The 27,568-nt window shown below is 44.5% G+C and overlaps 2 protein-coding genes across 2 annotated transcripts in view; both read right to left on the bottom strand.

Annotated features, from left to right (window-relative positions):
• The window catches only part of LOC309880777 (complement factor H-like), a 66,950-nt gene extending 41,199 nt beyond the window's left edge, over window positions 1-25,751 (bottom strand). The window contains exons 1-10 of the mRNA XM_082766042.1: window positions 25,628-25,751; window positions 24,651-24,839; window positions 23,586-23,762; window positions 22,740-22,916; window positions 21,096-21,272; window positions 20,175-20,357; window positions 19,350-19,550; window positions 18,233-18,430; window positions 17,775-17,975; window positions 874-1,068 (exon numbers count right to left, since the gene is read on the bottom strand). Of these exons, the coding sequence (XP_082622168.1) occupies window positions 874-1,068; window positions 17,775-17,975; window positions 18,233-18,430; window positions 19,350-19,550; window positions 20,175-20,357; window positions 21,096-21,272; window positions 22,740-22,916; window positions 23,586-23,762; window positions 24,651-24,839; window positions 25,628-25,688 (1,759 nt within the window). The 5' untranslated portion in view covers window positions 25,689-25,751. The remainder of the gene's footprint in view (window positions 1-873; window positions 1,069-17,774; window positions 17,976-18,232; window positions 18,431-19,349; window positions 19,551-20,174; window positions 20,358-21,095; window positions 21,273-22,739; window positions 22,917-23,585; window positions 23,763-24,650; window positions 24,840-25,627) is intronic.
• Window positions 6,971-10,269, bottom strand: LOC309880632 (complement factor H-related protein 1-like). The gene is made up of 5 exons (XM_082765755.1): window positions 10,157-10,269; window positions 8,870-9,058; window positions 8,263-8,439; window positions 7,421-7,597; window positions 6,971-7,279 (listed from the first exon to the last, which is right to left on the bottom strand). The coding sequence occupies exons 1-5, from the start codon at window positions 10,215-10,217 to the stop codon at window positions 7,263-7,265; spliced, it is 621 nt and encodes a 206-aa protein (XP_082621881.1). The 5' UTR covers window positions 10,218-10,269; the 3' UTR covers window positions 6,971-7,262.
• Window positions 25,752-27,568: the final 1,817 nt, after the last annotated feature.

The raw sequence follows: 27,568 nt of genomic DNA, 5'->3' as shown, positions 1-27,568 counted from the left end.
AAAATTGCAAGTTTCTCATTCCTCTGCTGTCAGGACTCACAAGTACCTTTGTGAGAGCATATTTAAGGCAAAAAAAAAAAAAAAAAAAAAATTTCCTCACAGTCTCGAGACTGAAATTTGGAGACAAAAATGCCGCTAAGCTAGCTTGAGGGCTGTCTTCACTGACAGTCTATTGCATGGAGAGAGAGGGAACTCACATTTGCCATTTGCACTGGGGTGGCTCTGTCCAGGTCCCATTCTGACACGTTACAGTGGAAGCCCCCATCATCTGAAAACCTTGCCAGCACTGATAGTGAGCTGTCTCCCCAGGCAAATACCTTGGCTTTTTAATACCTTGAACTTTTCCACCAACAATTTCTGGAGGAGGTTCACACGTCACATCAGAAAAGAGACATTTCTCCACTCAGTTTGTAGGCACTCACATGTTCCCCTACACAAACTACAGTTAAGAGAATCATCATGTTACTCCCCAGAAGATGTTCTTAAGTGCAAGAGACAATATTGCCTTACCAATGCGACTTGATGTCTTTCCCCCTTTTTTTGCCTTGACCATGAATGTTTCTAAACACTGTGAACCCCAGGAATGTCACTTAATGGCAGCAGAACACCTTCCAAATTCTCAGGAGATGACCGGGACAGTGAGAGCTTCTAGAAAAAGCCAACGTTTCTGTAGATACACCACATGCCACCAAAAGCCTCCCTGCAAGGCCATGGCCCTCTGCTGAGAACCGAAGCGCTTCTCAGAATCACAGATGTAGCAGCCAAGTTGGCTCTCTGCTGAACTGTAGAGCTCTGAAGTAGTTATCAGCCTGCACTGCTGGGTTGTTATCCACAGTTCTGCAGAGCAGTGTATCTTCCACACAGAGCACTTACTTTCACATTGGGGGTAGTTTACCACTCCATCCTGACACTGGGCGTTAAAATCCTCTGGGTTCGAAACTTCATGGTAGGAATCCTTGCATGTAAACAAAATATACTCCTCAGAACGATACGTGTAAGATCTTCTCCTTGGCTGTCTTAGTTTAATATTGTTGCTCTCCATAGCTGTCTCAAGCACTGTACAGTCCTCTGGGGAAGATAAAAAATTAAAAAATAATAAATAAATAAATTAAAAGTAAAATATTGCATCCAGTTCAGGTCCCCAGTTCAAGAAGGACAGGGAACTGCTTGACAGAGTCCAGCGCAGAGCCACGAGGATGATTAAGGGAGTGGAGCTTCTTCCTTACAAGGACAGGCTGAGGGAGTTGGGTCTCTTTACCTTGAGGAAGAGGAGACTGAGTTGTGACTTTATTAATTTCTATAAATTTATAAAGGGCAAGCGTCAGGAGGATGGAGCGAGACTCTTCTCAGTGACACCCAACGACAGATAAAGAGGAAAAGGGTGCAAGCTGGAACATTGAAGATTACGCTTAAATGTGAGAAAATAACTATTTTTTACAGTGAGGGTGAAAGAATAATGCAACAGGCTGCCCAGAGGAGGTGTGGAGTGTCCATCAGTGGAGACTTTCAAAACCCACCTGGACGCATTCCTGTGTGACCAGATTTAGGTGCTCCTGCTCAGGAAGGGGATTGGGCTAGATGATTCTTCAAGATCCTTTTCTATCCCTAAGGCTGTGACAAAGCCCTGCCTGAACAGGCAGGCTTGGGAGAGCCTGCAAGGAAATGGTCTCCCTCTCTTCAGCCCTGCCACAGTCCATGGCACCCTCCAATTTCAGGGAAGCCACTTGCAGGGAACTTACCAGCCCTTCCGTCCTGCCTGGAACCGGCCGGGCAGGCCCAGCACCAGTGACCCTGATGAGCCCCAGCGAGCCTGTTCCCCAGGAGCCTTTCCAGCTCAGCTTCGCCAGTCGGCGGCTTCTTGGGGGCACCTCCCCTCATGGCCTGCAGCTTTGCAGGGTGCTCTCCCATCTTGGTGCCCCTCTATTTCTTCCCCAGGCACACTTGCTAGGGGCTTTCCTCTCAGCTTCTGCGCTAAAAATGCACCAAGGCAGCGGCCAAGCAGTGACAGAGTGGAGGTGACTTACTTCCTGGCTTGCACCATGGGTATTCTAATGTCCCGTCCATGCACTGCACTCTGAAGGGGGAAGATGCTGGGTCCTGCACATATCCAATTTTACAGTCAAATTCAACAAAATCGCCAGATTTTAAATACAGCTTTCTTTCTCCACTCCGTTTCAGCTCAATGTTGTTTCTGTCCATATCTTCTTCAGATGTCGTACAAGCCGCTTGGAAAAGGCAAGAGAAGAATGTCATAAGTTCATGCAGACACATCATGCATCCAACAAAGCAAAATGGAAAAACAATGATGGCTGAGTCACCACACACCACCTTGGAGAGGCTTTTGCCCTCTAACAGTCTCACAGGGCAAGGGGGAAGCACAGCTTGGGGTGGGGGCACTCAGCAATGAACCTCCCTGTGTTTTTTTTGGGCTCTCTCCTTGCCCTCGTCCCAGAACTTCTCAAATTCATTCCCTCGTGGCCCTGGATTTCCTTGCACTCAGACCAACCCACCCTCCTGGATCTGCTGGTGACTGGGGACAGGGAGGGACAGCAGGAAGCAGAGGCAGCTACAGGAGCTGACCTCCAGAGGAAATTCCTTCTGCACAGGAGAAGCATCAGCTGCTCTTCTGCCCTGTCAGCATCGCAGCCCGAGCACAAGTGCTGCTTCAAAAATGCAGCGCACACAGGGCCTGAGAAAAAGACAACGAGAAGCTCACACAGCTCTGGGCCACACAGCACCAGCTTCCACCTACCCAAGCAAACTGGGGGATTTGTCCACTGCCCGTCAATGCAGGTGATTTGCTCAGGTCCTTTCAGGATGTAGAAACTTGCACATTTGTATTTCAGCATTGCACCTTGGGGGTATTGTTTCAACTGGAAGGAAAGGATGTCTCCGTTTTCAATATCTGGAGGTGGGCCACATTTTCCACCTTCCCCTGGAAGACCAACAACTGTTAGAAAGCAAGCCATCTGAGTTTAGCTGCAACAGAAGCCTAGTTATAAATTCTTCAGAAGACCAGCTAGGCAGCACTTCGAGAGACTTGGAGGAAAGCAGAGAGAAAACTGTCACCTTGACACCAAATGCCTGGTAAATGGAAAAGCTTCTCATTCATCTGCTGCCAGGACTCATAACTACCAGTTCATCCATTTTTCCTTTCTGGAATATTTACATCTTTCTGCAGGACTTGCACTGGTCCTACGTAATGGGGTAGTGTTTTTGGCACAGCTCTTGCAGCAGAAGAGACTGACTCTCCCCCGCTCCCTGTGCAGCCTGAACAGGGACAAGAGTGGATCAGTTTGCAAACCAGAACAAATGTCACTGGGCTATACCATTTTGGTTCCTAATGAGATGATAGCTTTTTGCCTCTGTGGAGCACTTACAGCCACTGAGGAGACTATGCAAGCCAGCATGAATGCATCATGCCTGATTTCTTACTCACTTTTAAAAGTCGGGCCCTGCAGCTTCTTGGATTTTTATACCTGTTGAAGCACCACCCTGCTCTGAAGCCTGGCATTCTAATGGGCGTCGTTTTGAGAAGATCCTGCACTGGGTCACTGGCACCAGTAATGCTGCTCTTTGCACTTGGCATTGTGCTCAGCAACCACAATAGGGAGCCCGGTCTTAATTCATCTGGTATGTCTGCACCCCATTTAACTGCCAGCTGGGCAGTGTCCGAGTCAAATGACACTGTATTTGTTCATGTGCTGAAACCTAGCACATGCCTCATGAAATCAAATGAGATTATTCAATGTGCTTGTGAAATCCTGGGCACCAACGTGGTACCAGGAGTTAGCTCACCCATCAGCTACGGCCCGCAGGTAATTTAACAGTTGACTCAATTGCACGGCATTCACAAAGGCAATGCTGCACTTGAATTTTCAGGATGTCAGAGAGCAGGAGAGCTGTGAGCTCTGTTCTCCAGCACAGACAGCACATTTCTCACTCTCTTCACATTAGGCATTCTCAGAAAGTAGATTTGCAGAAGTGAAAGGTTGGAGTCTGAAAATCAGAGCTGGCCAGCAGTTGCTCTCAGCCTCAGGGTACTTTTCCAGATTTGGCACCCCTTGAGTGAAGCCATCTGGTAGACTTCCATTAAACACATCCTGCCACCACGAATGGAGAGATACCATGGAAAATCCCTTTTTCCTGAGTCTGACAGATATTGTTACACTTGCTCACAGTCCTGAGACTGAAATTTGGAGACCTAAATGTCACACAATTTGTACACCCTCACGTATTCCCCTATACAAAGTACAGTTAAGAGAATCATTGTGTTATTCCCCAGATGATGTTATTAAGTGCAAGAGACAATATTGCCTTACCAACATCACTTGATTTTTCCCCCCTTTTTTCCTTGGATTTCAGGGGCACTGTGAGCCCCAGGAATGTAAATTAACATGACAATGGCAGCAGAACACCTTCCAGATTCTCAGGAGATGACCGGGACAGTAAGAGCTTCTAGAAAAAGCCAACGTTTCTGTAGATACACCACATGCCACAAAATCCTCCTTGCAAGGCCATGGCCCTCTGCTGAGAACCTGAGCACTTCTCAAAATCACAGATGTAGCAGCCAAGCTGGCTCTCTGCTGAACTGCAGAGCTCTGGAAGACATTATCAGCCTGTACTACTCATGGGACAGGTAAGTAAAGTTGACTCCATGGAGGTGTATGACTGCCACGTTGCACTTGTTCAGCCCCAAGCCACAGATTTGGGCAGGGACTAGGAGGACGGCACAGCTCCTCTTCAGAGGAACCTTCTTGACATTGCAGAACCCAGCCGATCTGCATGTTTTAGTTCCTGAGGCTCTGCTGGCATCTCTGTCATAGTGGAGCCTCAGAGAAGAGCACCCGTTTCTCTCCTCTAGTGCTTCTGCCATTCTGATACTCTCTGACAGCGTTGAACACAACAGAGGAGCCCTTACACATCTTTCTAGTGAAGCTCAGTAAAATGGTGTAGTCTGGAAATTACTTGTATTGCAGAGAAGAATAGCAAGTCAGCATACTCTAGGCCTTTTTTCTTCAAGATATTTTTGCTCTTGATGAAAATACCCATAGTATTTCTAGAAGCATTAAGCTAAATTAATCACAGAATCACAGAATTTCTAGGTTGGAAGAGACCTCAAGATCATCGAGTCCAACCTCTGACCTAACGCTAACAGTCCCCACTAAACCATATCCCTAAGCTCTACATCTAAACGTCTTTTAAAGACGTCCAGGGATGGTGACTCCACCACTTCCCTGGGCAGCCTGTTCCAATGTCTAACAACCCTTTCGGTAAAGAAGTTATTCCTAACATCCAACCTAAAACTCCCCTGGCGCAACTTAAGCCCATTCCCCCTCATCCTGTCACCAGGCATGTGGGAGAACAAACCAACCCCCACCTCACTACAGCCTCCTTTGAGGTACCTATAGAGAGCGATAAGGTCGCCCCTGAGCCTCCTCTTCTCCAGGCTGAACAAGCCCAGCTCCCTCAGCCGCTCCTCGTAGGACTTGTTCTCCAGGCCCCTCACCAGCTTCGTCTCCCTTCTCTGCACCCGCTCAAGCACCTCGATGTCCTTCTTGTAGCGAGGGGCCCAAAACTGAACACAGTACTCGAGGTGCGGCCTCACCAGAGCCGAGTACAGGGGGACGATCACCTCCCTAGCCCTGCTGGCCACACTGCTTCTTATGCAAGCCAGGATGCCGTTGGCCTTCTTGGCCACCTGAGCACACTGCTGGCTCATATTCAGCCGACTATCCACCATCACTGCCAGGTCCTTCTCTGCCTGGCAGCTCTCCAACCACTCATCTCCCAGGCTGTAGCTCTGCTTGGGGTTATTGCACCCCAGGTGCAGGACCCTGCACTTGGCCTTGTTGAACTTCATGCAGTTGACCTCAGCCCATCGGTGCAGCCTATCCAGATCCTCCTGCAGAGCCGTCCTACCCTCGAGCAGATCGACACACGCACCTAGCTTGGTGTCATCTGCAAACTTACTGAGGGTGCACTCAATGCCCTCATCCAGATCATCGATGAAGATATTAAAGAGGACCGGCTGCAGCACCGAGCCTTGGGGAATACGACTAGTGACTGGCCTCCAACTGGACTTGGCTCCATTCACCACAACTCTTTGGGCCCGGCTATCCAAGCCAGTTTCTAACCCAACGAAGTGTGCGCCAGTCCAAGCCAAGAGCAGCCAGTTTCTTGAGGAGAATGCTGTGGGAGACGGTGTCAAAAGCCTTGCTGAAGTCAAGGTAGACCGCATCCACAGCCTTTCCCTCATCCACCCAACGCGTCACTTTGTCATAGAAGGAGATCAGGTTCGTCAAGCAGGATCTGCCTTTCATAAACCCATGCTGACTGGGCCTGATCGCCTGCTGGCCCTGCAAGTGCTGCGTGATGACTCTCAAGAGAATCTGCTCCATGAGCTTCCCTCGAACTGAGGTCAAACTGACAGGCCTGTAGTTTCCCAGGTCTGCCCTCCAGCCCTTCTTGTAGATGGGTGTCACGTTTGCTAGCCGCCAGTCAACTGGGACCACCCCCGATAGCCAGGACTGCTGATAAATGATGGATAGTGGCTTGGCCAGCTCCTCTGCCAGTTCTCTCAGTATCCTTGGGTGGATCCCATCCGGCCCCATAGACTTGTGCACATCCAAGTGCCGTACCAGGTCACCAACCATTTTTTCATGGATAATGAGGGCCACATCCTGCTCCCATCCCCTTCCACCAGCTCAGGGTACTGGGTATCCAGAGAACAACTGGTATTGCCGCTAAAGACTGAGGTGAAGAAGGCATTGAGCACCTCCGCCTTTTCCTCATCTCTTGTAACTAAGTTTCCCCCCGCATCCAGTAAAGGATGGAGATTCTCCTTAGTCCTCCTTTTTGTGTTGATGTATTTATAGAAACATTTTTTGTTATCTTTAACGGCAGTAGCCAGATTGAGCTCCAGATGAGCTTTGGCCTTTCTAATTTTGTCCCTGCACAGCCTCACAACATCCTTATAGTCCTCCCGAGTGGCCTGTCCACTTTTCCAAAGCTTATAATCCTTCTTTTTCCTCCTAAGCTCAAGCCACAATTCTCTGTTCAGCCAGGCTGGTCTTCTTCCCCGCTAGCTTGTCTTTGGGCACATGGGGACAGACTATTCCTGCGCCATCAAGATTTCCCTGTTGAAGAGCGCTGAGCCTTCCTGGATTCCTCTGCCCATCAGAACCGCCTCCCAAGGGACTCTACCAACCAGTATCCTCAGCAGCATAAAGTCAGCCCTCCAGAAGTCCAATACAGCGGTTTTACTGGTCCCAAAGTTCTGTGGAAGAAAGAAGTAGTAGGTACAAAGCTGCATTACCCAAAGAAAACAAAACTAAAAAAGGTAATGTCTTTCTAGTATTAAGGTAATCCAAACAGTCCCCACGAAGCAAACACCCATAATGAAAGCACAAATTCCTACCTCTGCAGCTTGGCACTTTTGTCCAGTGTCCATCTGAACAAATGACATAATTTACACCCATAATTTGTGAATTGCTTTCACATTCATAATGCACTTTGGCACCAGGAAGATACCTCTGCTGCTGAGGGCTGGTAATATGAGCATTGGGAATTTCAGGAGGGGGTCCACAGCTAACATCTGAAAAGAGGGGTGCGTTTAAGAATTGTAGGACAGGAATATGGCTATCACAGAATAGCACATTCAGAAGCACCATTATTCCTGATGAGGACAGATGGTTTGCATATGGTAGGTTATTTTCTACAAGTCGGAAAGGAAGATACTGTGGGTTTCATTCTGCAATGCTTCATCAGGCAATTATTATTTATTATTTTATTTTTGCTTAAAGTGACTTAAAAAGAGGAAAGGAGCTGCAGAGACTAGCTGCATGTGCAGGCTGATGCCATACAGCATTGTGTGCCAAAGCACTGGAGAACAAAATGGTTTATTTACTATTCGAAGGTAACTTTCATAGACTGAAATTTAAAATATGTAAGGCTACCAGCTATGTCACTCTTTGCAGCCAACACACTTTCCTCCATGATCATCTAACTGCTAATCTAAGCAGTGAGCGAAGCTGTGGCTACTGGCTTCAGTCCAGAAAGGGAAAAGATTTCTTTGCTGATCAGTTCTGCTTGGTGCTTTTCAGGGACCAGAAAAACAGGTGTTGTAGCAATCTATTAAAAGCAACTCAATGATCAGCTCAACTGGTCTGACTCACTTGCAGATATTGGTTGGCGTTACATTAACTACTGTTCCTGGAAGACTAAGAAGGATCATAGACTACTTAGAAGTACAACCTATACCTTCACAGATTGGTGGTGTTGACCAATTTCCCCTTCTGCAAAAAATTTCAGGGGGACCAGTGACCTGAAATCCTTCATGACACTGGTAGCGAACTGTTTCACCAGGCTCATACTTCTCCTTGCTCCTGCCTTCAAATGCAGCATTGGCCACTGCTGGAATACTTCCACATGGTCTTTCTGAAAAGATATGCAAACTTGAAACTTTGGGTAATGCGATGCACATAGAATGACTGTATTGTTCCCACCAAAAAAGATGCCTTCTATAGCATCAGCACATGCCACTGTCTAGGGGAATTTAACTAACCACGCAGCCACTAGATAACATACATAGATCAAGTGAGATGAAACCTCTCTTTTGGACTACTGCAGGGTCCAAAAAAGTCAGACTCCGAGAAGAAGTATCCTGAAACAGATGAGTGAAAACGGGAGCACCTGCAGGACTCTTCCTGCTGTCTGTTTACCACAGACATTCAATGCAACTCAAAACAGGGTCACGGACAGCTGCAGGACACAGGAGTTACCACAGTACATGGTAATGGTACATGGTGCAAGAGAATGAGAAATGTCCATTGTTGCCAAGTCAAACAGCAAAAACAATTACCCTTACCCAAACACTGTGGTGGTCCAGGCATCCAGACTTTTCCATGGCATGTTACCCATTCTGATCCTGATAAAGCATATCCAGGGTCGCATGTGTATTGCACTCTGTCATTTTCCTCATATTCGGATTTAACGCCACTAACAATTTTGCCAAACTCAATGAGAGGTGGGTCTTCACATGCTGCTCCTGCAGAAGCTGTGCACAGGTTTCTGTTATTTGGCTGCACGCTGCTGTTTATATCCTGATTTATTCCAACATCCAATTTCTTCAAAATGAATGACAAGTGGGTGTTTGCATGTTGTTCCACCAGAAAATATATAAAATTTCTTCTCATCTGATAGATACTGCAGAGTAATCAGATCGCCAAAGAATGGTGCTACACGGGAATTGAATAATATTCAGATAACCTATATCCCTGCATTTGGGAATAGACTGTACTAATAAATCTCTTTGCTCTACGAAAATGTGTACTTCTATACTATTTTTACAGTCTTCCCATAAGATGGAGTTACTAAAGTAAAAACACTTGAACTGAACAGATGAATAAACTTCTGAATTTCTCAGATTACGGCTCTTGTTTTCCAGTGTTATACTAAACTAGTGATTTACACTTACAGCCATGATGCTCAATTGTCTTTAGTTCCTTGATCAAATCAGTTTGTCTCAAATTATTAAAATTAGTTCCATCACTTTGAAGTGAAAGAACTTGGATCGTTCTTTCAAAGTATAAGCTATGTGCATGGAAAGCTCTTCTAAGATGTGCCTGTGTGGAGGGAGAAGAGTTTTGATATGCTGAAGACTATGAAATGGATCAATAATAGAGTTTAAAACCAGTCATTTTAGTAAAGGTACATGTTCAGTGAAGAGCTTCTTCAGGCTGCATTCGTCACAGAACTTACTGAAATGACAAAATACCCTAAGAGTTGTGCAATATTTTAAAATCAAGTCAGAATTCTGCATTTAAATAGCATGTTTTCAGAATAACAGCAGTTCACCTGAAATACAAAGAAATTTATATGCATGTATGTTGAGGGGGTTATGTCTAGTTATAAGTCAGGTTTGCCATGTGAGCCGTTAAGTTCAGGCACAAAGCAAAGAAGAGAACTCAGACAAAAAAAAAAAAAAAAAGGCAAGTATTCTCAAGCATCACATTCTAAAATGTAATTCTCATTTAGAACTTCTGAAACAGGTTCCATTAAAAGTGACAAATAATTTATTTTTCAGTTCCTTATTCTTGATTGTCACCGGTCACTACACATCACTTAAAGTGTGAATTTCCATTTAAAGACTTACCTTTATGTGTAGCACAACACATCCACAGCAGAAACCCTGTCGTGAGGTGCAGCAATGTCATTTCCACGTTTTAGAAATTAAAGATGTCCTCTGCAAAAGACTTGCTGTTTTCTCTATTCCAAATTGCATATACTTGTATTCCACTCCCACCTTTCCGAGGGTTGCCCTTGCAAACTCCTCCCCTAATTTTCTTGTGACACAGTAGTCATTCCGCACAGATATTAAACAAGCGATTGTTGCAAAAATTCTTCAGTAATTTCTCACAAAACCTTTCAGACTGAACTTGACACAGCACACTTATGAAACCCATCACCAAATACTCACAGTGTCTTTATAAAACACAATATAGAACACATCTCTTTTTTGCAGTGACTGTATTGTTCCCAAAAAAACACTAAAGGTTACTACGTTAATACTAGTTTAATACTTGAATTACTAGCCCAACATGACCCTAAGCACTGTTGCTTATGGAGTCCTGGAGTTTTGCCATACCACAGAATGCTTTGGGTTGGAAGCGACCTTAAAGATCATCCAGTGACAACCCCCTGCCATGGGCAGGGACACCTCCCAGCAGACCAGGATGCTCAAAGCCCCATCCCAGCTGCCCTTCTCAAAGGCCATATGAAGCAAAGAACCCCACAAACAGCATATGACAAAGCTTTTCAGATACCACTGTGGGCCATCTCTGTCTGACTTCCTCACTTTCTTATCCTCCCGGGCTTCACAAAGATCAGGCTCTCCACTCAGGAGCTTTTGTGTTTAGTATTGCACCAAGAGGCCCTGCTCCTGCGGTCCGCTTTCAACTGGCACCATGGTCACCCAGGAGAACAGGCCACTCCTGTCTGTGCTCTGTTATCTGCCACCATTCCTGACAGTGAATAGATCATTAACTTCAGCTGTCATTTGTAACTCGGTTCCTGGAACACACTGAATTACCTTCCTAAAACAGCAACTGTTGATCCAGCAGCCATTTCCAGTCAGCTCTAATATGCTTGCATCATTTTCATTATAAGGCATGTAGATAGGTTTATTTTTGTACAAAGCAAGAAAAGCACAAGCGTTCTGCCTATGCAGGATCATGCTTTCTTATTCTTGCCTGAGAAAATATAGGCAGATTTTAAAAGATCTGATCTCCACACCCAAGTAGAAGACGACTGTTCCTAGCAGAGGATGTGTTTGATCCCTTTCGTTTTGACTCGCTACAGGAGGGTGCTCAGCAAGATCAGCCTGCTGCACTGATGCCACGGGCTGAAGACTGCCTGAAGGTATGGCTCAGGAAAGAGAGAACATGGCTGTATTTACCCAGCTCTGAAAAGATGAACCTGCTACGAGCAGGGTAGCAAGGATGCTCTTTGATATTTGTCAGCCACCACTGTCAAAATTTCTGTAAAACACTGGGGTGGGGAGACCAGAGGGTTGTAGAGATTCTGGTGACAATCTTTAACTGGACACACATACAGATAAAACCAAGTGGTTAGAGTCTACGTGATTAGAAAGGTCTCTAGCAGCTTATGCTGACAGTGTACAGTAGAATCAATAGGACAGAGGAAGAGGAACTCCATGTACAGATGTCCAACACCACGGAGGAGCCTGAGCCCACTACGTGCAGGAGCAGCCAGAATCCAGCACCTGACAATGGGCTGGAGTGGCTGTTCTCATGGGGCCAAGGTGTCGCTTTGACGCAGGATCGGTGGAGCGGGGTCTTAGTTCTGCATGTACTGTGGAACAGAAAGGTCAGAGTAGAAAATACTATCCTCCTGTTCTGTCCAAGCCATGGAAATTACTATCCTGTAATCATCCAAGGCCCACGAGAACTGATTTACTTCTAAAATCCAGCAATTCTGTATCATGACTTCAGAAAGCAAATCACCATCTCTTCAAACGTGGGAAATTGCTTCAAATGTTACTCTCAAGAAATATTCCAGAGACAGACTTGAATCCTTTTCCCTCCTTTTCCAGTTGGTCTGCTCTTTAGGAGAAGGGTCTTCTGATATTTCCCAAATATTCACTTGCTTCATGCAGAGTTCCTCAAAGGAGGAGGCAAGAACTTAACTGGAATACAGAAATGACAGTCTATAAATACATCCAAATGGCTTTTTGCTGAAGTTGGCAGAAATCTTGCATAAACACAAGGTTGTTATGCAAGCAGAAAAGTTAACAAATACAAGAGCAATCTTGAAAACATTTGCATGTGCCAAATTCGGTGAAGAAACATCATCGTGTCATCTGCCTGCTCCCGAACTAGCACCTTTGCCATGAAACAACAGAACTGAGATACATGGCGATTCTGATGCTATTAGAAGGCTCTGCTATGTGAGGAAAGGCACTAACAGAAACACAAAATAGTTATTCTTATCGTGCCTTTCACAAACAAACCAAACCCCCCTTTCTTTGCTGAGTATTTAAGATGACAAAGCTGGGAGGAGACCTTCCTTCTGGTTTTGGCTTCCTGTTGGGAGAGTACAGAGAAAGGGAAAGAGACTCTTCTCAGACACAGAGTGACAGGAGATCACTGTGCATTTTTGTGTTTATTTTACAAAATTGACGTGAGGCAAGCATGTTCTGTCTTCCTGAATTTTCATTGGATCTTCAGCCGTTCTACATTCTCACAGGCCAGAGTCCCAGGAGTACAAATGTGCAAGTGTCAAAGCAATCCTACAAAGTAGTTAAAGCAGATCATTTGAATAGCTGGAATGTTCTCAAATAGCAAATACAACTGTTTGCTTCACTTTTCATTTAAGATTAATAATTAACTACTGAGTGGAACTCACATATTTCTATATTTTAAATATTTTCATCCTTTACAGACATTCTCTTAAAATGCTTTCTCCTTTTCTTGTCCCTTGCTCAAGTTCTCCAGATTGTTATGCATTCTCAAGTTTAGCATTATAAGCCTCAAAGAACTACTACTTCCTAAAATTTCCACACATAGTGTGTCAACATTGCATTGTTCTGGTGCTTTCCCAGTCCTCGTGCCACATACCACTTCCCCGCTTCCATCCCACTTTGGCTCAGAGACAACTGTGCCACTGAACACCCATTTCTGAAAGTTGACTGCAGTCATCTTGAAATATGAAGCAGTATTCATGCACCTTTTAATACCAGATAAACAATATATTTTTCTGATGAAATTTCCTGAAGTCCACAGTTATTTTCCTGGAACAAAAATTTCCAAATAGGTCTGACACTGATGAATTCAAAAGGACAAGCGACAAAATATTGCTTTACCTTTAACGACACATTTTGGGTATTTCAGTCTCCCATGGTTACACTGCGTCCTCCCAGGAGATGGAAGGGTAGTCTGGGGAAAATCATATCCCTCTTTACATTCAAACTCTATGAGGTCACCATGTAGGAACATTAGTTCTTCCTGACTCCATTTTAACTCTAGGTTGTTATTGTTTAGAGCAGTTACATTAAGAACGCATGGATCTAGGAAATAAAAGCATAGTTCAATAAAAGTAATCAGCTTTGGACAATGCTCCCAGATACATGATCTGATTTTTCTGGGTGATCCTTTAGCGACCCAGGCGTAGGACTTGATGATCCTTGTGGGTCCCTTCCAACTCAGATATTCTGCATTTCTATGAAGTGATTTTTTAACTGCCTTTTGCAGGAGTTGAACAGGAGAAATCTAAAACAGTACTTATAAATTGTTTTGGAATCTTGCAAGAAATAGAACTAAAAGCACATTTAGAAAGAAAGCAGAAGCAAAGAAATAGTCTGAAGTAACAAAAAGAATATGCAAAAATAATAAGCTCAGAAATCACACTTCAGATACAATCGGGACTCTACAAATATTTGCAAACATACAGCAGCCAGGATATATAAAGTATTTAGACATCATCTTTTTTTTCTTTTTGGCCTGAAGTTTGTGGTTTTCTTTAGTCTTTTTCAGGTACTTCAAGGTCAGTATTATTTCGGTTGCTTTCTGACAGACTTCTTAGTGCTAGGATCAAATTGGGTAACCTAGCTTTCTGTCCGACAATTAACCTCTAACTTTTGAATCCACTGCTCCACTTCAATAAAGCCTGACAAAGGGGCAGATGAAAAAACAAATTCCTGCAAGTCTCAAGAGTGCTTGACAGCGGCCCTTATTAATGATTTTCTGAAGGAAAGGCAAGGAGAGATTACCTATTGCACATTCTAACAACAGCGCTGTAACAAAATATTGGCATGGATATTTCCCCAAACTACCTACAGTACAGGCTATTTCCCAACTGATTGGGTGGGGACAAATCTCAGAAGACATGAATAGGATAATGCAGTTAACGGGATGCTTGGAACATACACAATATTCATACCTGAGGAGATTTCATTATTTCACAGAAATTTGTTAAAATTGTTGTATGTTTTATTCACTTAGAAATAAATCATTTAAACTGAATCGGTTATTTATTTGCATTTTCACAGTAGATTAAAAACTTAAAGTGAATATATTCAGCAACGGATGCAGGCTGAGGGGAGGCGTGGTATAGAAATCATTTCATTAGAGGAAGGAAGGAAGGAAGGATAAACTAAGAACTCTTGTAAGTCATCAGAAGTAGTATTCCTGCCTACATTTATATACTCCTAGTGGGAGTTCTATAGGGTGTTTCGAGCAGAATTCATGGGAGCAACATGGAACAATTAGAAGTCCAGAATTAAGTGGTGGATACAAGGACACAACAAACACAAAGGCTGAAAGTTTAAAAATGAAAGTCCAAGTCACAATACTTGCTAACCCTAACCAAAAAAAAACTATTTAGGCAAGGACTGCAGTCATTTCTTCTAAACATCTTTCAAAAGACAGGAAGAAATCCACTGAATGGAGGTCATGGAAGGTAAAGAAATTAGAAAACGTTCCAAAATAATGAGGCTAGCTAAGTTCTAGACCTCTTCACTCAGGAAAACAGAGGAACTAAGAACAGGCCAGAAGACACTTAGCAGCAGTGGGCTAGGTATAGTTGATAATGGTTCAGCCTCGTGTTTCTGAAATCTGTTAGCTCTAATGAAAGAGAAGAGGGAGTCATTAAAAGATTATCTAGAGGTCCTTTCCAGATTTTCCATTCTACATTACATGTCATTTTTTTTTTTTTTTATTCCCTCACAAACCTCACCTAAGCAAGTCGGTTGTTCTGTCCAGTTTCCTTCTTTGCAGTAAACAGTCCATCCAAAAAATGTTAAAGCTGGCAACCATATTCTACTGAAGAACCATTTTTGAAGCTAAGCAATAGAGGACTAAGAAGAACATCGTTTTTAATCAGCAGTGGAGAGGTACAGCTCTGCTGCATTTCTAATACAAGGAAGGGAGAGATGCAATTAGATCTGTAAAATAATATTAATACTATTGAAAGCATCAGAATACCAACTGACTTTGGTCCAAAATTTTCATACCAAAAACGTGTATGTAAGTGAACTTCTTTTTAGAAGTTTCAGTTTCAGATACTCTACATTTATTTTACTGATGTTCAGACTATTTCTGTTCCTTCTACACTCCTCACTTATGTCCACACTTGACTCCTGCTGGGTTACAGTCAATACGGATTGGTTGCTTTTCTGTGCTGAGATTGTCTTTATGTGTTGCTTGAAATGTTAAACCCATATGGAGTTCAGAATAAACCTCAGTGAGTTACTAAACAAAGGATCCAAATACTCCTGAATCTGCATGTTCAGAGATTATCAACAGAAGAGGTACAAAATGACTAAAGGTAAACGCTAACACATGAAATAAAATTACATATACAGGACAGACTCATAAGTGTTGTTTACAGTCACAGAAGACAAAGATCATTCACACAGCTATTGCTATATGAAGCGTATGCAATAGACTTTGGTCAAAAAAATACAAAAAAAAAAGTATATAAGTTTATATATTTCTAATCCCTTTACACTCCTCACCTATGTCCACACTTGATAACTCCTCCCTCCAAATATCACAGAGGCTCAAGTCATGCATAAGAATTGGGGTCTATGATCCACAAACTTCCCTGAGTTGTTTAAAGGAGAGCACTCGCCTTCACATCATGATGAGGCTGTGAGGACACTCATCTCTGCCATGACCCCAGGCTAAATTCCCAGGCAAGTACATGGACCACACAAGACCACACACACACACTACTTGCTGATCAGCAAATTAGCTGCACACTTTAATCGATGTGTCAGTATACTACCAAAGCCAGCCTACTTCAGGATGCAAATGTTTATAAAATAACAGTGAGATCAATATAGAACAAAAGTAAGAAGGAAGTACAGTCATTTGAATGGATAAAATGTAAATACTTTTACAAAAATGGTTAAGTGTAAAAACAGCTGCAAACACAGCACAATGAAATAGCAAACTCCAGGGAAAATTATGCTCAAATCTCTGGGCTGGTCAAAGGATCTTCCATTTCTCCAGCTGGGCTCCTTCATGCCCTTTCCATTTATCCAAAAGCCCCTGCAGTGTAAAGAGAGGAAGTGGAAAAGGAATGAACACCAAGGCTGGCACATAGCCATGGTTCTTGAGAGCAGTGGACAGCAAAGTTGCCTAGCATTCCCATTGCTTCAGTTTGATTCCCCAGGCCCCTTGGAACAGGAGCAGCCCCACAACAGTCACAAACCGGTAGAGGGTTAAGTGAAGGCCCCTAAAGCTGACCCTACCTTCTTCTCAAAAATTCTACAGAGCACTGCGCCCTCCACACAGAGCACTTACGTTGACATCGGGGGTAGTTAATCACTCCATCCTGACACTGTGCCTCAAAATCCTCTGGGTTTGAGACTTCCCGGTAGGGAAAATAGCATTCAAACAAAATAGTCTCCTTAGAGCGATATATGTTAGATCTTCTCCTCGAGTGTCTTAGTTTAATATTGTTCCTCTTCATAGCCATCTCACTCAAACTACAGTTCCCTCGGGAAGAAAAAAAAAGTTAGAGAAAAACTAGAAAAAGAAAAGAACAGCCACCACCACAACAGAAAGTACTTTCATCAGTTGCCTGTAGACCTCGTTGTCAACTGTCTGAACCTTTTGGTACCTGCTGAGTGACTGACACTACTTATTCTCCTGTGCTGCATCCCTGCTGCATCTGACCACACCTGTATCAACACACATTGCCGATGATGAAAGGCAAAAGCCCATTTCATACCCTTCAGCAATGTCACAGTAATTGTGGCTTGGGGAAACTGTAGGAGGAGGCAAGCACAGGTTTCCTGCTGGAGAAGCCTGTGAAGGCGTGCAATGGGCATTGACCCCTGCCTCCACACACACCAGAGCAGGGCACAACCAGAGAGGACTTGGGAAGGCCATGAGTGCAAAGGGGGCACAGCTGTGGCTGCAAGAGAGAAGCAGAAGAGAAGCTCACTGGGACAAAGCCCTGCCTGAACAGGCAGGCCTGGGAGAGCCTACAGGGTAATGGTCTCCCTCTCTTCAGTCAGAGAAATGGCACCTTCTCATTTAAGAGAAGCCACTTCCAGGGAAATTACCAGCCCTTCCATCCTGCCTGGAAGTGGATGGGCAGGCCCAGCACCAGTAACCCAGATAAGCCCCAGCAACCCCATTATTTCTTCCCCAGGCACACTTGCTAGGGGCTTTCCTCTCAGCTTCTGCACTAAAAATGCACCAAGGCAGCGGCCAAGCAGTGACAGAGTGGAGGTGACTTACTTCCTGGCTTGCACCGTGGGTATTCTAATGTCCCGTCCATGCACTGCACTCTGAAGGGGGAAGATGCTGGGTCCTGCACATATCCTATTTTACAATCAAATTGTACAAAATCGCCTGATGTTGAGTACAGCTTTCTTTCTCCTCTCCATCTCAGCTCAATATTGTTTCTGTCCATATCTTCTTCAGAGGCCGTACAAGCCGCTTGGAAAAGGTAAGAAAAGGATGTGATAAGTTCATACAAATGCACCACACATACATTTTCTTCTCCTCTCTGAGCCTGCAGGTGTACTTTATATCACAAAACTCTTCCAGCAATGAGCCCTCACCCTTTTCTGCCCTATCAGCGTCGCAGCCCCAGCACAAGCACAGCTTCACAAGTGCAGGGCCTGCAGGGCCTGAGAGAAAGACAACGAGCAGCTCACACAGCTCTGGGCCACACAGCACCAGCTTCCACGTACCCAAACAAACTGGGGGATTTGTCCACTGCCCGTCAATGCAGGTGATTTGCTCAGGTCCTTTCAGGATGTAGAAACTTGCACATTTGTATTTCAGCGATGCACCTTGGGGGTATTGTTTCAACTGGAAGGAAAGGATGTCTCCGTTTTCAATATCTGGAGGTGGGCCACATTTTCCACCTTCCCCTGGAAGACCAACAACTGTTCGAAAGCAAGCCATCAGAGTTTAGCTGCAACAGAGGCTTAGTCACAAATTCTTCAGAAGAATTGTAGGCAGCACTTCGAGAGACTTGGAGGAAAGCAGAGAGAAAACTGTCACCTTGACACCAAATGCCTGGTAAATGGAAAAGCTTCTCATTCATCTGCTGCCAGAACTCATAACTACCAGTTCATCCATTTTTTCTTTACTGGAGTCTTTGCATCTTTCTGCAGGACTTGCACTGGTCCTTCACAATGGGGTAGTGTTTTTGGCACAGCTCTTGCTGCAGAAGAGACTGACTCTCCCCCACTCCCTGTGCAGCCTGAACAGGGACAAGAGTGGATCAGTTTGCAAACCAGAACAAATGTCACTGGGCTGTACCATTTTGGTTCCTAATGAGATGATAGCTTTTTGCCTCTGTGGAGCACTTACAGCCACTGAGGAGGCTACACAAGCCAGCATGAATGCATCATGCCTGATTTCTTACTCACTTTTAAAAGTCGGGCCCTGCAGCTTCTTGGATTTTTATACCTGTTGAAGCACCACCCTGCTCTGAAGCCTGGCATTCTAATGGGCGTTGCTTTGAGAAGATCCTGCACTGGGTCACTGGCACCAGTAATGCTGCTCTTTGCACTTGGCATTGTGCTCAGCAACCACAATAGGGAGCCCGGTCTTAATTCATCTGGTATGTCTGCACCCCATTTAACTGCCAGTTGGGCAGTGTCCGAGTCAAATGACAAAGCATATGTTCATGTACTGAAACCTAGCACATGCCTCATGAAATCAAATCAGGGTGTTATCCCACCTTGGTGCCCCGCTATTTTTTCCCCAGGCACATTTGCTAGGGGTTTTCCTCTCAGCTTCTGCACTAAAAATGCACCAAGGTAGCAGCCAAGCAGTGACAGAGTGGAGGTGACTTACTTCCTGGCTTGCACCGTGGGTATTCTAATGTCCCGTCCATGCACTGCACTCTGAAGGGGGAAGATGCTGGGTCCTGCACATATCCTATTTTACAATCAAATTCAATAAAATCGCCTGATGTTGAGTACAGCTTTCTTTCTCCTCTCCATCTCAGCTCAATATTGTTTCTGTCCATGTCTTCTTCAGAGGCCGTACAAGCCGCTTGGAAAAGGCAAGAGAAGGATGTGATAAGTTCATACAGATGTACCACACATGCATTTTCTTCTACTCTCTGATCTTACAGCTGTACTTCACAAAACTCTTCCAGCAATGAGCTCTCACCCTCTGAGTTTTCCAACAGGAAAGACATTCTTAAGAAGGCAAAAGGGAAAAACAATGATGGCTGAGTCGCCACACACCGCTGTGGAGAGGCCTTTGCCCTCTGACAGTCTCACAGGGCAAGGGGGAAGCACAGCCTGGGCTGGGGGCACTCAGCAATGAACTTCCCTGTGTCTTTTTTGGGCTCTCTCCTTGCCCTCATCCCAGCACTTCTCAAATTCATTCCCTCGTGGCCCTGGATTTCCTTGCACACAGACCAACCCACCCTCCTGGATCTGCTGGTGACTGGGGGCAGGGAGGGACAGCAGGCAGCAGAGGCAGCTACAGGAGCTGACCTCCAGAGGAAATTCCTTCTGCACAGGAGAAGCACCAGCTGCTCTTCTGCCCTGTCAGCATCGCAGCCCCAGCACAAGCGCTGCTTCACAAGTGCAGGGCCTGCAGGGCCTGAGAGAAAGACAGTGAGCAGCTCACACAGCTCTGGGCCACACAGCACCAGCTTCCACCTACCCAAGCAAACTGGGGGATTTGTCCACTGCCCGCCAGTGCAGGTGATTTGCTCAGGTCCTTTCAGGATGTAGAAACTTGCACATTTGTATTTCAGCGATGCACCTTGGGGGTATTGTTTCAACTGGAAAGAAAGGATGTCTCCATTTTCAATATCTGGAGGTGGGCCACATTTTCCACCTTCCCCTGGAAGACCAGCAACCGTTAGAAAGCAAGCCATCTGAGTTTAGCTGCAAGAGAGGCCTAGTCACAAATTCTTCAGAAGACCTTGTAAGCAGTACTTCAGGAGACTTTAAGGAAAGCAGAGAGAAAACTGTCACTTTGACACCAAATGCTGCATTTTTTCATTTGCTGAAACCTAGCACATGCCTCATGAAATCAAATGAGATTATTCAATGTGCTCGTGAAGTCCTAGGCACCAATGTGGTACCAGCTGTTAGCTCACCCATCAGCTACGGCCCGCAGGTAATTTAACAGCTGACTCAATTACACGGCATTCACAAAGGCAATGCACCACTTGAATTTCCTGGATGTCAGTGAGCAGGAGAGCTGTGAGCTCTGTTCTCCAGCACAGACAGCACAATTTCTCACTCTCCTCACATTAGGCATTCTCAGAAAGTAGATTTGCAGAACTGAAAGATTGCAGTCTCAAAATCAGAGCTGGCCAGCAGTTGCTCTCAGCCTCAGGGTACTTTTCCAAATGTGGCACCCCTTGAGTGAAGCCATCTGGTAGACTTCCATTAAACACATCCTGCCACCACAAATGGAAGGATACCATGGAAAATCCGTTTTTCCTGAGTCTGACAGATATTGTTACACTTGCTCACAGTCCTGAGACTGAAATTTGGAGACCTAAATGCCACTGAGCTAGCTTGAGGGCAGTCTTCACTGACAGTGTACTGGATGGAGAGTGAAGGAACTTACCTTTGCACTGGGGCGGCTCTGTCCAGGTCCCATTCTGACACGTTACAGTGGAAGCCCCCATCATCTGAAAACCTTGCCAGCACTGATAGTGAGCTGTCTCCCCAGGCAAATACCTTGGCTTTTTAACACCTTGAACTTTTCCACCAGCAATTTCTGGAGGAGGTTCACACGTCACATCTGAAAAGAGACATTTCTCCACTCAGTTTGTAGGCACTCACGTGTTCCCCTACACAAACTACAGTTAAGAGAATCATCTTGTTACTCCCCAAATGATGTTCTTAAGTGCAAGAGACAATATTGCCTTACCAATGTGACTTGATTTTTTTCCCCCTCTTTTTTCCTTGACCATTAGTGTTTCTAAACACTGTGAACCCCAGGAATGTCACTTAATGGCAGCAGAACACCTTCCAGATTCTCAGGAGATGACCGGGACAGTAAGAGCTTCTAGAAAAAGCCAACGTTTCTGTAGATACACCACATGCCACAAAAAGCCTCCTTGCAAGGCCATGGCCCTCTGCTGTGAAACCCCAGCGCTTCTCAAAATCACAGATGCAGCAGCCAAGCTGGCTCTCTGCTGAACTGCAGAGCTCTGGAAGACATTATCAGCCTGTACTACTCATGGGACAGGTAAGTAAAGTTGACTCCATGGAGGTGTATGACTGCCACGTTGCACTTGTTCAGCCCCCAGCCACAGATTTGGACAGGGACTAGAAGGACGGCACAGCTCCTCTTCAGAGGAACCTTCTTGCCATTGCAGAACCCAGCCGATCTGCATGTTTTAGTTCCTGAGGCTCTGCTGGCATCTCTGTCATAGTGGAGCCTCAGAGAAGAGCTCCTGTTTCTCTCCTCTAGTGCTTCTGCCATTCCGATACTCTCTGACAGTGTTGAACACAACAGAGGAGCCCTTACACATCTTTCTAGTGAAGCTCAGTAAAATGGTGTAGTCTGGAAATTACTTGTATTGCAGAGAAGAATAGCAAGTCAGCATACTCTAGGCCTTTTTTCTTCAAGATATTTTTGTTCTCGATGAAAACACCCATAGTGTTTCTAGAAGCATTAAGCTGAATTAAAGTTCTGTGCAAGAAAGCAATAGTGGGTACTGTGTTGGGGCAGCTGACCTAAACCAACCAAAGAGATATTCCATAACACCTGATGTCACACTCAGCAATAAAAGGGGGGGCACTCGTGGGGGAGGGGGCTGTTCCTCCTGAACAACCACTACGCATTTGAGGCCCTGCTTCCCAGGACGTGGCCGAACACCGCTCGTTGATGGGAAGTAGAGAATAATTTTTTTTCCCTTCTCTCTATGCTTCTGCGCGGACTGATTGTTCCTTTTGTTTCTTTTTTTTTCCTCCCCATTCCCTTTCCTTTTAATTAAACCTTTCTCATCTCAAACCTCGAGTTCTCTGTGTTGTATTTTCTCCCCCTTCCTCTTTGAGGAGAGGGGCAGTGAGAGAGCAGTTGTGGTGGAGCTCGGCTGCCGACATCAGTAAAACTACCACAGGTACAGAGCTGCAGTACACAAAGAAAACAGAACTAAAAAAGGTAATGTCTTTCTAGTATTAAGGTAATCCAAACATTTTTTTCTAGTATTAAGGTAATCCAAACAAAGCAAACAGCCATAATGAAAGCACAAATTCCTACCTCTGCAGCTTGGCACTTTTGTCCAGTGTCCATCTGAACAAATGACATAATTTACACCCATAATTTGTGAATTGCTTACACATTCATAATGCACCTTGGCACCAGGCAGATACCTCTGCTGTTGATTGCTGGTAATATGAGCATTGGGAATTTCAGGTGGGGGTCCACAGCTAACATCTGAAAAGAGAGGTGCATTTAAGAATCGTAGGACAGGAATATGGCTATCACAGAATAGCGCATTCAGAAGCACCATTATTCCTGATGAGGACAGATGGTTGGCATATGGTAGGTCATTTTCTACAAGTCGGAAAGGAAGATACTATGGGTTTCATTCTGCAATGCTTCATCAGGCAATTCTTTATTTACTTATTTATTTTTGCCTACAGTGACTTAAAAAGAGAAAAGGAGCTGCAGAGACCAGCTGCATGTGCAGGCTGATGCCATACATCATTGTGTGCCAAAGCACTGGAGAACAAAGTGGTTTATTTACTACTCGAAGGTAACTTTCATAGATTGAAATTTCTAGTGATAAGAAAATGAGATATGTAAGGCTACCAGCTATGTCACTCTTTGCAGCCAGCACACTTTCCTCCATAATCCGCTGCCTGCTTATCTAAGCAGTGAGCGAAGCTGTGGCTACTGGCTTCAGTCCAGAAGGGAAAAAGATTTGTTTTCTTGGTGCTTCTCAGGGACCAGAAAAACAGGTGTTGTAGCAATCTGTTAAAAGCAACTCAATGATCAGCTCTACTGGTCTGACTCACTTGCACATTTCGGTTGGCGTTACATTAATTACTGTTCCTGGAAGACTAAGAAGGATCATAGACTACTTAGAAGTACAACCTATACCTTCACAGATTGGTGGTGTTGACCAATTTCCCCTTCTGCAAAAAATTTCAGGGGGACCAGTGACCTGAAATCCTTCATGACACTGGTAGCGAACTGTTTCACCAGGCTCATACTTCTCCTTGCTCCTGCCTTCAAATGCAGCATTGGCCACTGCTGGAATACTTCCACATGGTCTTTCTGAAAAGATATGCAAACTTGAAACTTTGGGTAATGCGATGCACATAGAATGACTGTATTGTTCCCACCAAAAAAGATGCCTTTTATAGCATCAGCACATGCCACTGTCTAGGGGAATTTAACTAACCACGCAGCCACTAGATAACATACACAGATCAAGTGAGATGAAACCTTTATTACTGTTGACGTGCAGTAGACTACAGCAGGGTCCAAAAAAGTAAGACTCCGAGAAGTATCCTGAAACAGATGAGTGAAAACGGGAGCACCTGCAGGACTCTTCCTGCTGTGTGTTTACCACAGACGTTCAATGCAACTCAAAACAGGGTCATGGACAGCTGCAGGGCAAGGGAGCTACCATTCAGGAGGAGTTAGGAAATCCAGAGCCTGCGTTCCAACCTTCTTCCCTTTCTAGGCAAAGGATCCTTCAGCCACAGGTACAGGAGATGAAGAACAGAAAGCTGTCAGCCTTCCTTTCCACATGCATAGGACATGTCCTCCCAAGGGGTTGTGCTTGTGCAGATTTGGCTCAGAAAGGTTTTCACCACAGGACTGTGCAAGACCATGGCAGTTACAGAGTTCAATTTTTGCTCTAACCTTCCAACTTATCCACAGTTCTCAATGGATATGGAAAAGGACCTTCCCTGTAGGGTGCCTATGTTATAAACAACATCTTTACTGTCATCACCCTTGTGATTTCTGCTTGCATGGGTCACAGCTACTACAGTTCTGCATAGAGAAAGTAATGAGGCGTGAAAACAAATGGCAACAGAACAGTCTTTGGGGTAGGACATTTTGGCTCCCAGTTGCTGTTTCGTAGTGGTACATGGTGCAAGAGAATGAGAAATGTCCACCGTTGCCAAGTCAAGCAGCAAAAAAAATTACCCTTACCCAAACACTGAGGTGGTCCAGGCATCCAGAATTTTCCATGGCATGTTACCCATTCTGATCCTGATAAAGCATATCCAGGGTCGCATGTGTATTGCACTCTGTCATTTTCCTCATATTCGGATTTAACGCCACTAACAATTTTGCCAAACTCAATGAGAGGTGGGTCTTCACATGCTGCTCCTGCAGAAGCTGTGCACAGGTTTCTGTTATTTGGCTGCATGCTGCTGTTTATATCCTGATTTATTCCAACATCCAATTTCTTCAAAATGAATGACAAGTGGGTGTTTGCATGCTGTTCACCAGAAAATATAAAAAAAAATTCTTCTCATCTGATAGATACTGCAGAGTAATCAGATCTCCAAAGAATGGTGCTACACAGGAGTTGAATAATATTCAGATAACCTACATGCCTGCATTTGGGAATAGACTGTACTAATAAATCTCCTAAAGCACTTCTAAGATGTGCCTGTGTGGAGGGAGAAGAGTTGTGATATTCTGAAGACTATATAATGAATCAATTATAGAGTTTGAAATCAGTCATTTTAGTAAAGGTACATATTCAGTGAAGACTTTCTTCAGGCTGCATTCGTCATAGAACTTACTAGAATAACAAAATACCCTAAGAGTTGTGCAATATTTTAAAATCCAATCAGAATTCTGCACTGAACTGAATAACAGCAATAACAGCAGCTCAACTGAAATACAAAGGATTTTATATGTATGTATATTGAGGGGGTTATGTCTAGTTATAAGTCAGGTTCGCTATGTGAGCCATTAAGTTCAGGCACAATGCAAAGAAGAGAACTCAGACAAAATAATATTCTCAAATATGAAATTCTAAAATATAATTCTCATTCAGAACTTCTGAAACAGGTTCCATTAAAAGTGACAAATAATTTATTTTTCAGTTCCTTATTCTTGATTATCACTGGTCACTACACATCACTTGAAGCGTGAATTTCCATTTAAAGACTTACCTTTATGTGTAGCACAACACATCCACAGCAGAAACCCTGTGGTGAGGCGCAGCAGTGTCATTTCCACACTTTAGAAATTGAAGATGTCCTCTGCAAAAGACTTGCTGTTTCCCCTACTCCAAATTGCATATACTTGTATTCCAACTCCCACCTTTCCGAGGGTTGCCCTTGCAAACTCCTCCCCTAATTTTCTTGCAACACAGTAGTCATTCCGCACAGATATTAAACAAGCGATTGTTGCAAAAATTCTTCAGTAATTTCTCACAAAACCTTTCAGACTGAACTTGACACAGCACACATGAAACCCATCAGCAAAGACTCAATGTGTTTATAAAGCACAAAATAGCACACACTCGTTTTTCCAGTGTCATCACGTAAAATTTTCTTATGGGCAGAAACTACCATCTATGTGGAGCCAAGAACTTATCAACAGCCTTATTGAAACCTTAACAGCCTAACGAATACAGTAACACGTACTACGTTAATACTAGTCTAGTACTTGAATTACTAGCCCAAGACGACCCTAAGCATTGCTGTTTATGGAGTCCTGGAGTTTTGCCATACCACAGAATGCTTTGGGTTGGAAGCGACCTTAAAGATCATCCAGTGACAACCCCCTGCCATGGGCAGGGACACCTCCCAGCAGACCAGGATGCTCAAAGCCCCATCCCAGCTGCCCTTCTCAAAGGCCATATGAAGCAAAGAACCCCACAAACAGCATATGACAAAGCTTTTCAGATACCACTGTGGGCCATCTCTGTCTCACTTCCTCACTTTCTAATCCCCCCATGCTTCACAAAGATCAGGCTCTCCACTCAGGAGCTTTTGTGTTTAGTATTGCACCAAGAGGCCCTGCTCCTGCGGTCCGCTTTCAACTGGCACCATGGTCACCCAGGAGAACAGGCCACTCCTGTCTGTGCTCTGTTATCTGCCACCATTCCTGCTAGTGAATAGATCATTAACTTCAGCTGTCATTTGTAACTCGGTTCCTGGAACACACTGAATTACCTTCCTAAAACAGCAACTGTTGATCCAGCAGCCATTTCCAGTCAGCTCTAATATGCTTGCATCATTTCCATTATAAGGCATGTAGATAGGTTTATTTTTGTACAAAGCAAGAAAAGCACAAGTGATCCTATGCAGGATCATGCTTTCTTATTTTTGCCTGAGAAAATATAGGCAGATTTTAAAAGATCTGATCTCCACACCCAAGTAGAAGACGACTGTTCCTAGCAGAGGATGTGTTTGATCACTTTGCTTTGACTCGCTACAGGAGGATGCTCAGCAAGATGAGCCTGCTGCACTGATGACATGGGCTGAAGACTGCCTGAAGGTATGGCTCAGGAAAGAGAGAACATGGCTGTATTTACCCAGCTGTGAAAAGATGAACCTGCTACGAGCAGGGTAGCAAGGCTGCAGTGGACAAATTTGCTCTTTGATATTTGCCAGCCACCACTGTCAAAATTTCTGTAAAACACTGGGGTGGGGAGACCAGAGGGTTGTAGAGATTCTGGTGACAATCTTTAACTAGACTCACATACGCATAAAACCAAGTGGTTAGAGTCTACGTGATTAGAAAGATCTCTAGCAGCTTATGCTGACAGCCTACAGTGGAAACAATAGGACGGACAGAGGAAGAGGAACTCCATGTACAGATGTCCAACACCACGGAGGAGCCTGAGTGCACTACATGCAGGAGCAGCCAGAATCCAGCACCTGACAATGGGCTGGAGTGGCTGTTCTCATGGGGCCAAGGTATCGCTTTGATGCAGGATTGGTGGAGCGGGGTCTTAGTTCTGCATGTACTGTGGAACAGAAAGGTCAGAGTAGAAAATACTATCCTCCTGTTCTGTCCAAGCCATGGAAATTACTATCCTGTAATCATCCAAGGCCCATGAAAACTGACTGAATTTTAAAATCCAGGAATTTTGTGTTTATTTT

Source organism: Aythya marila (genome assembly GCF_965140915.1).
Source record: "Aythya marila genome assembly, chromosome: 8".
In the NCBI taxonomy this organism is placed as follows: Eukaryota; Metazoa; Chordata; class Aves; order Anseriformes; family Anatidae; genus Aythya; species Aythya marila.
The sequence above is the reverse complement of the archived record's forward strand: the minus strand, read 5'-3'. Positions and strand labels throughout refer to the sequence as shown.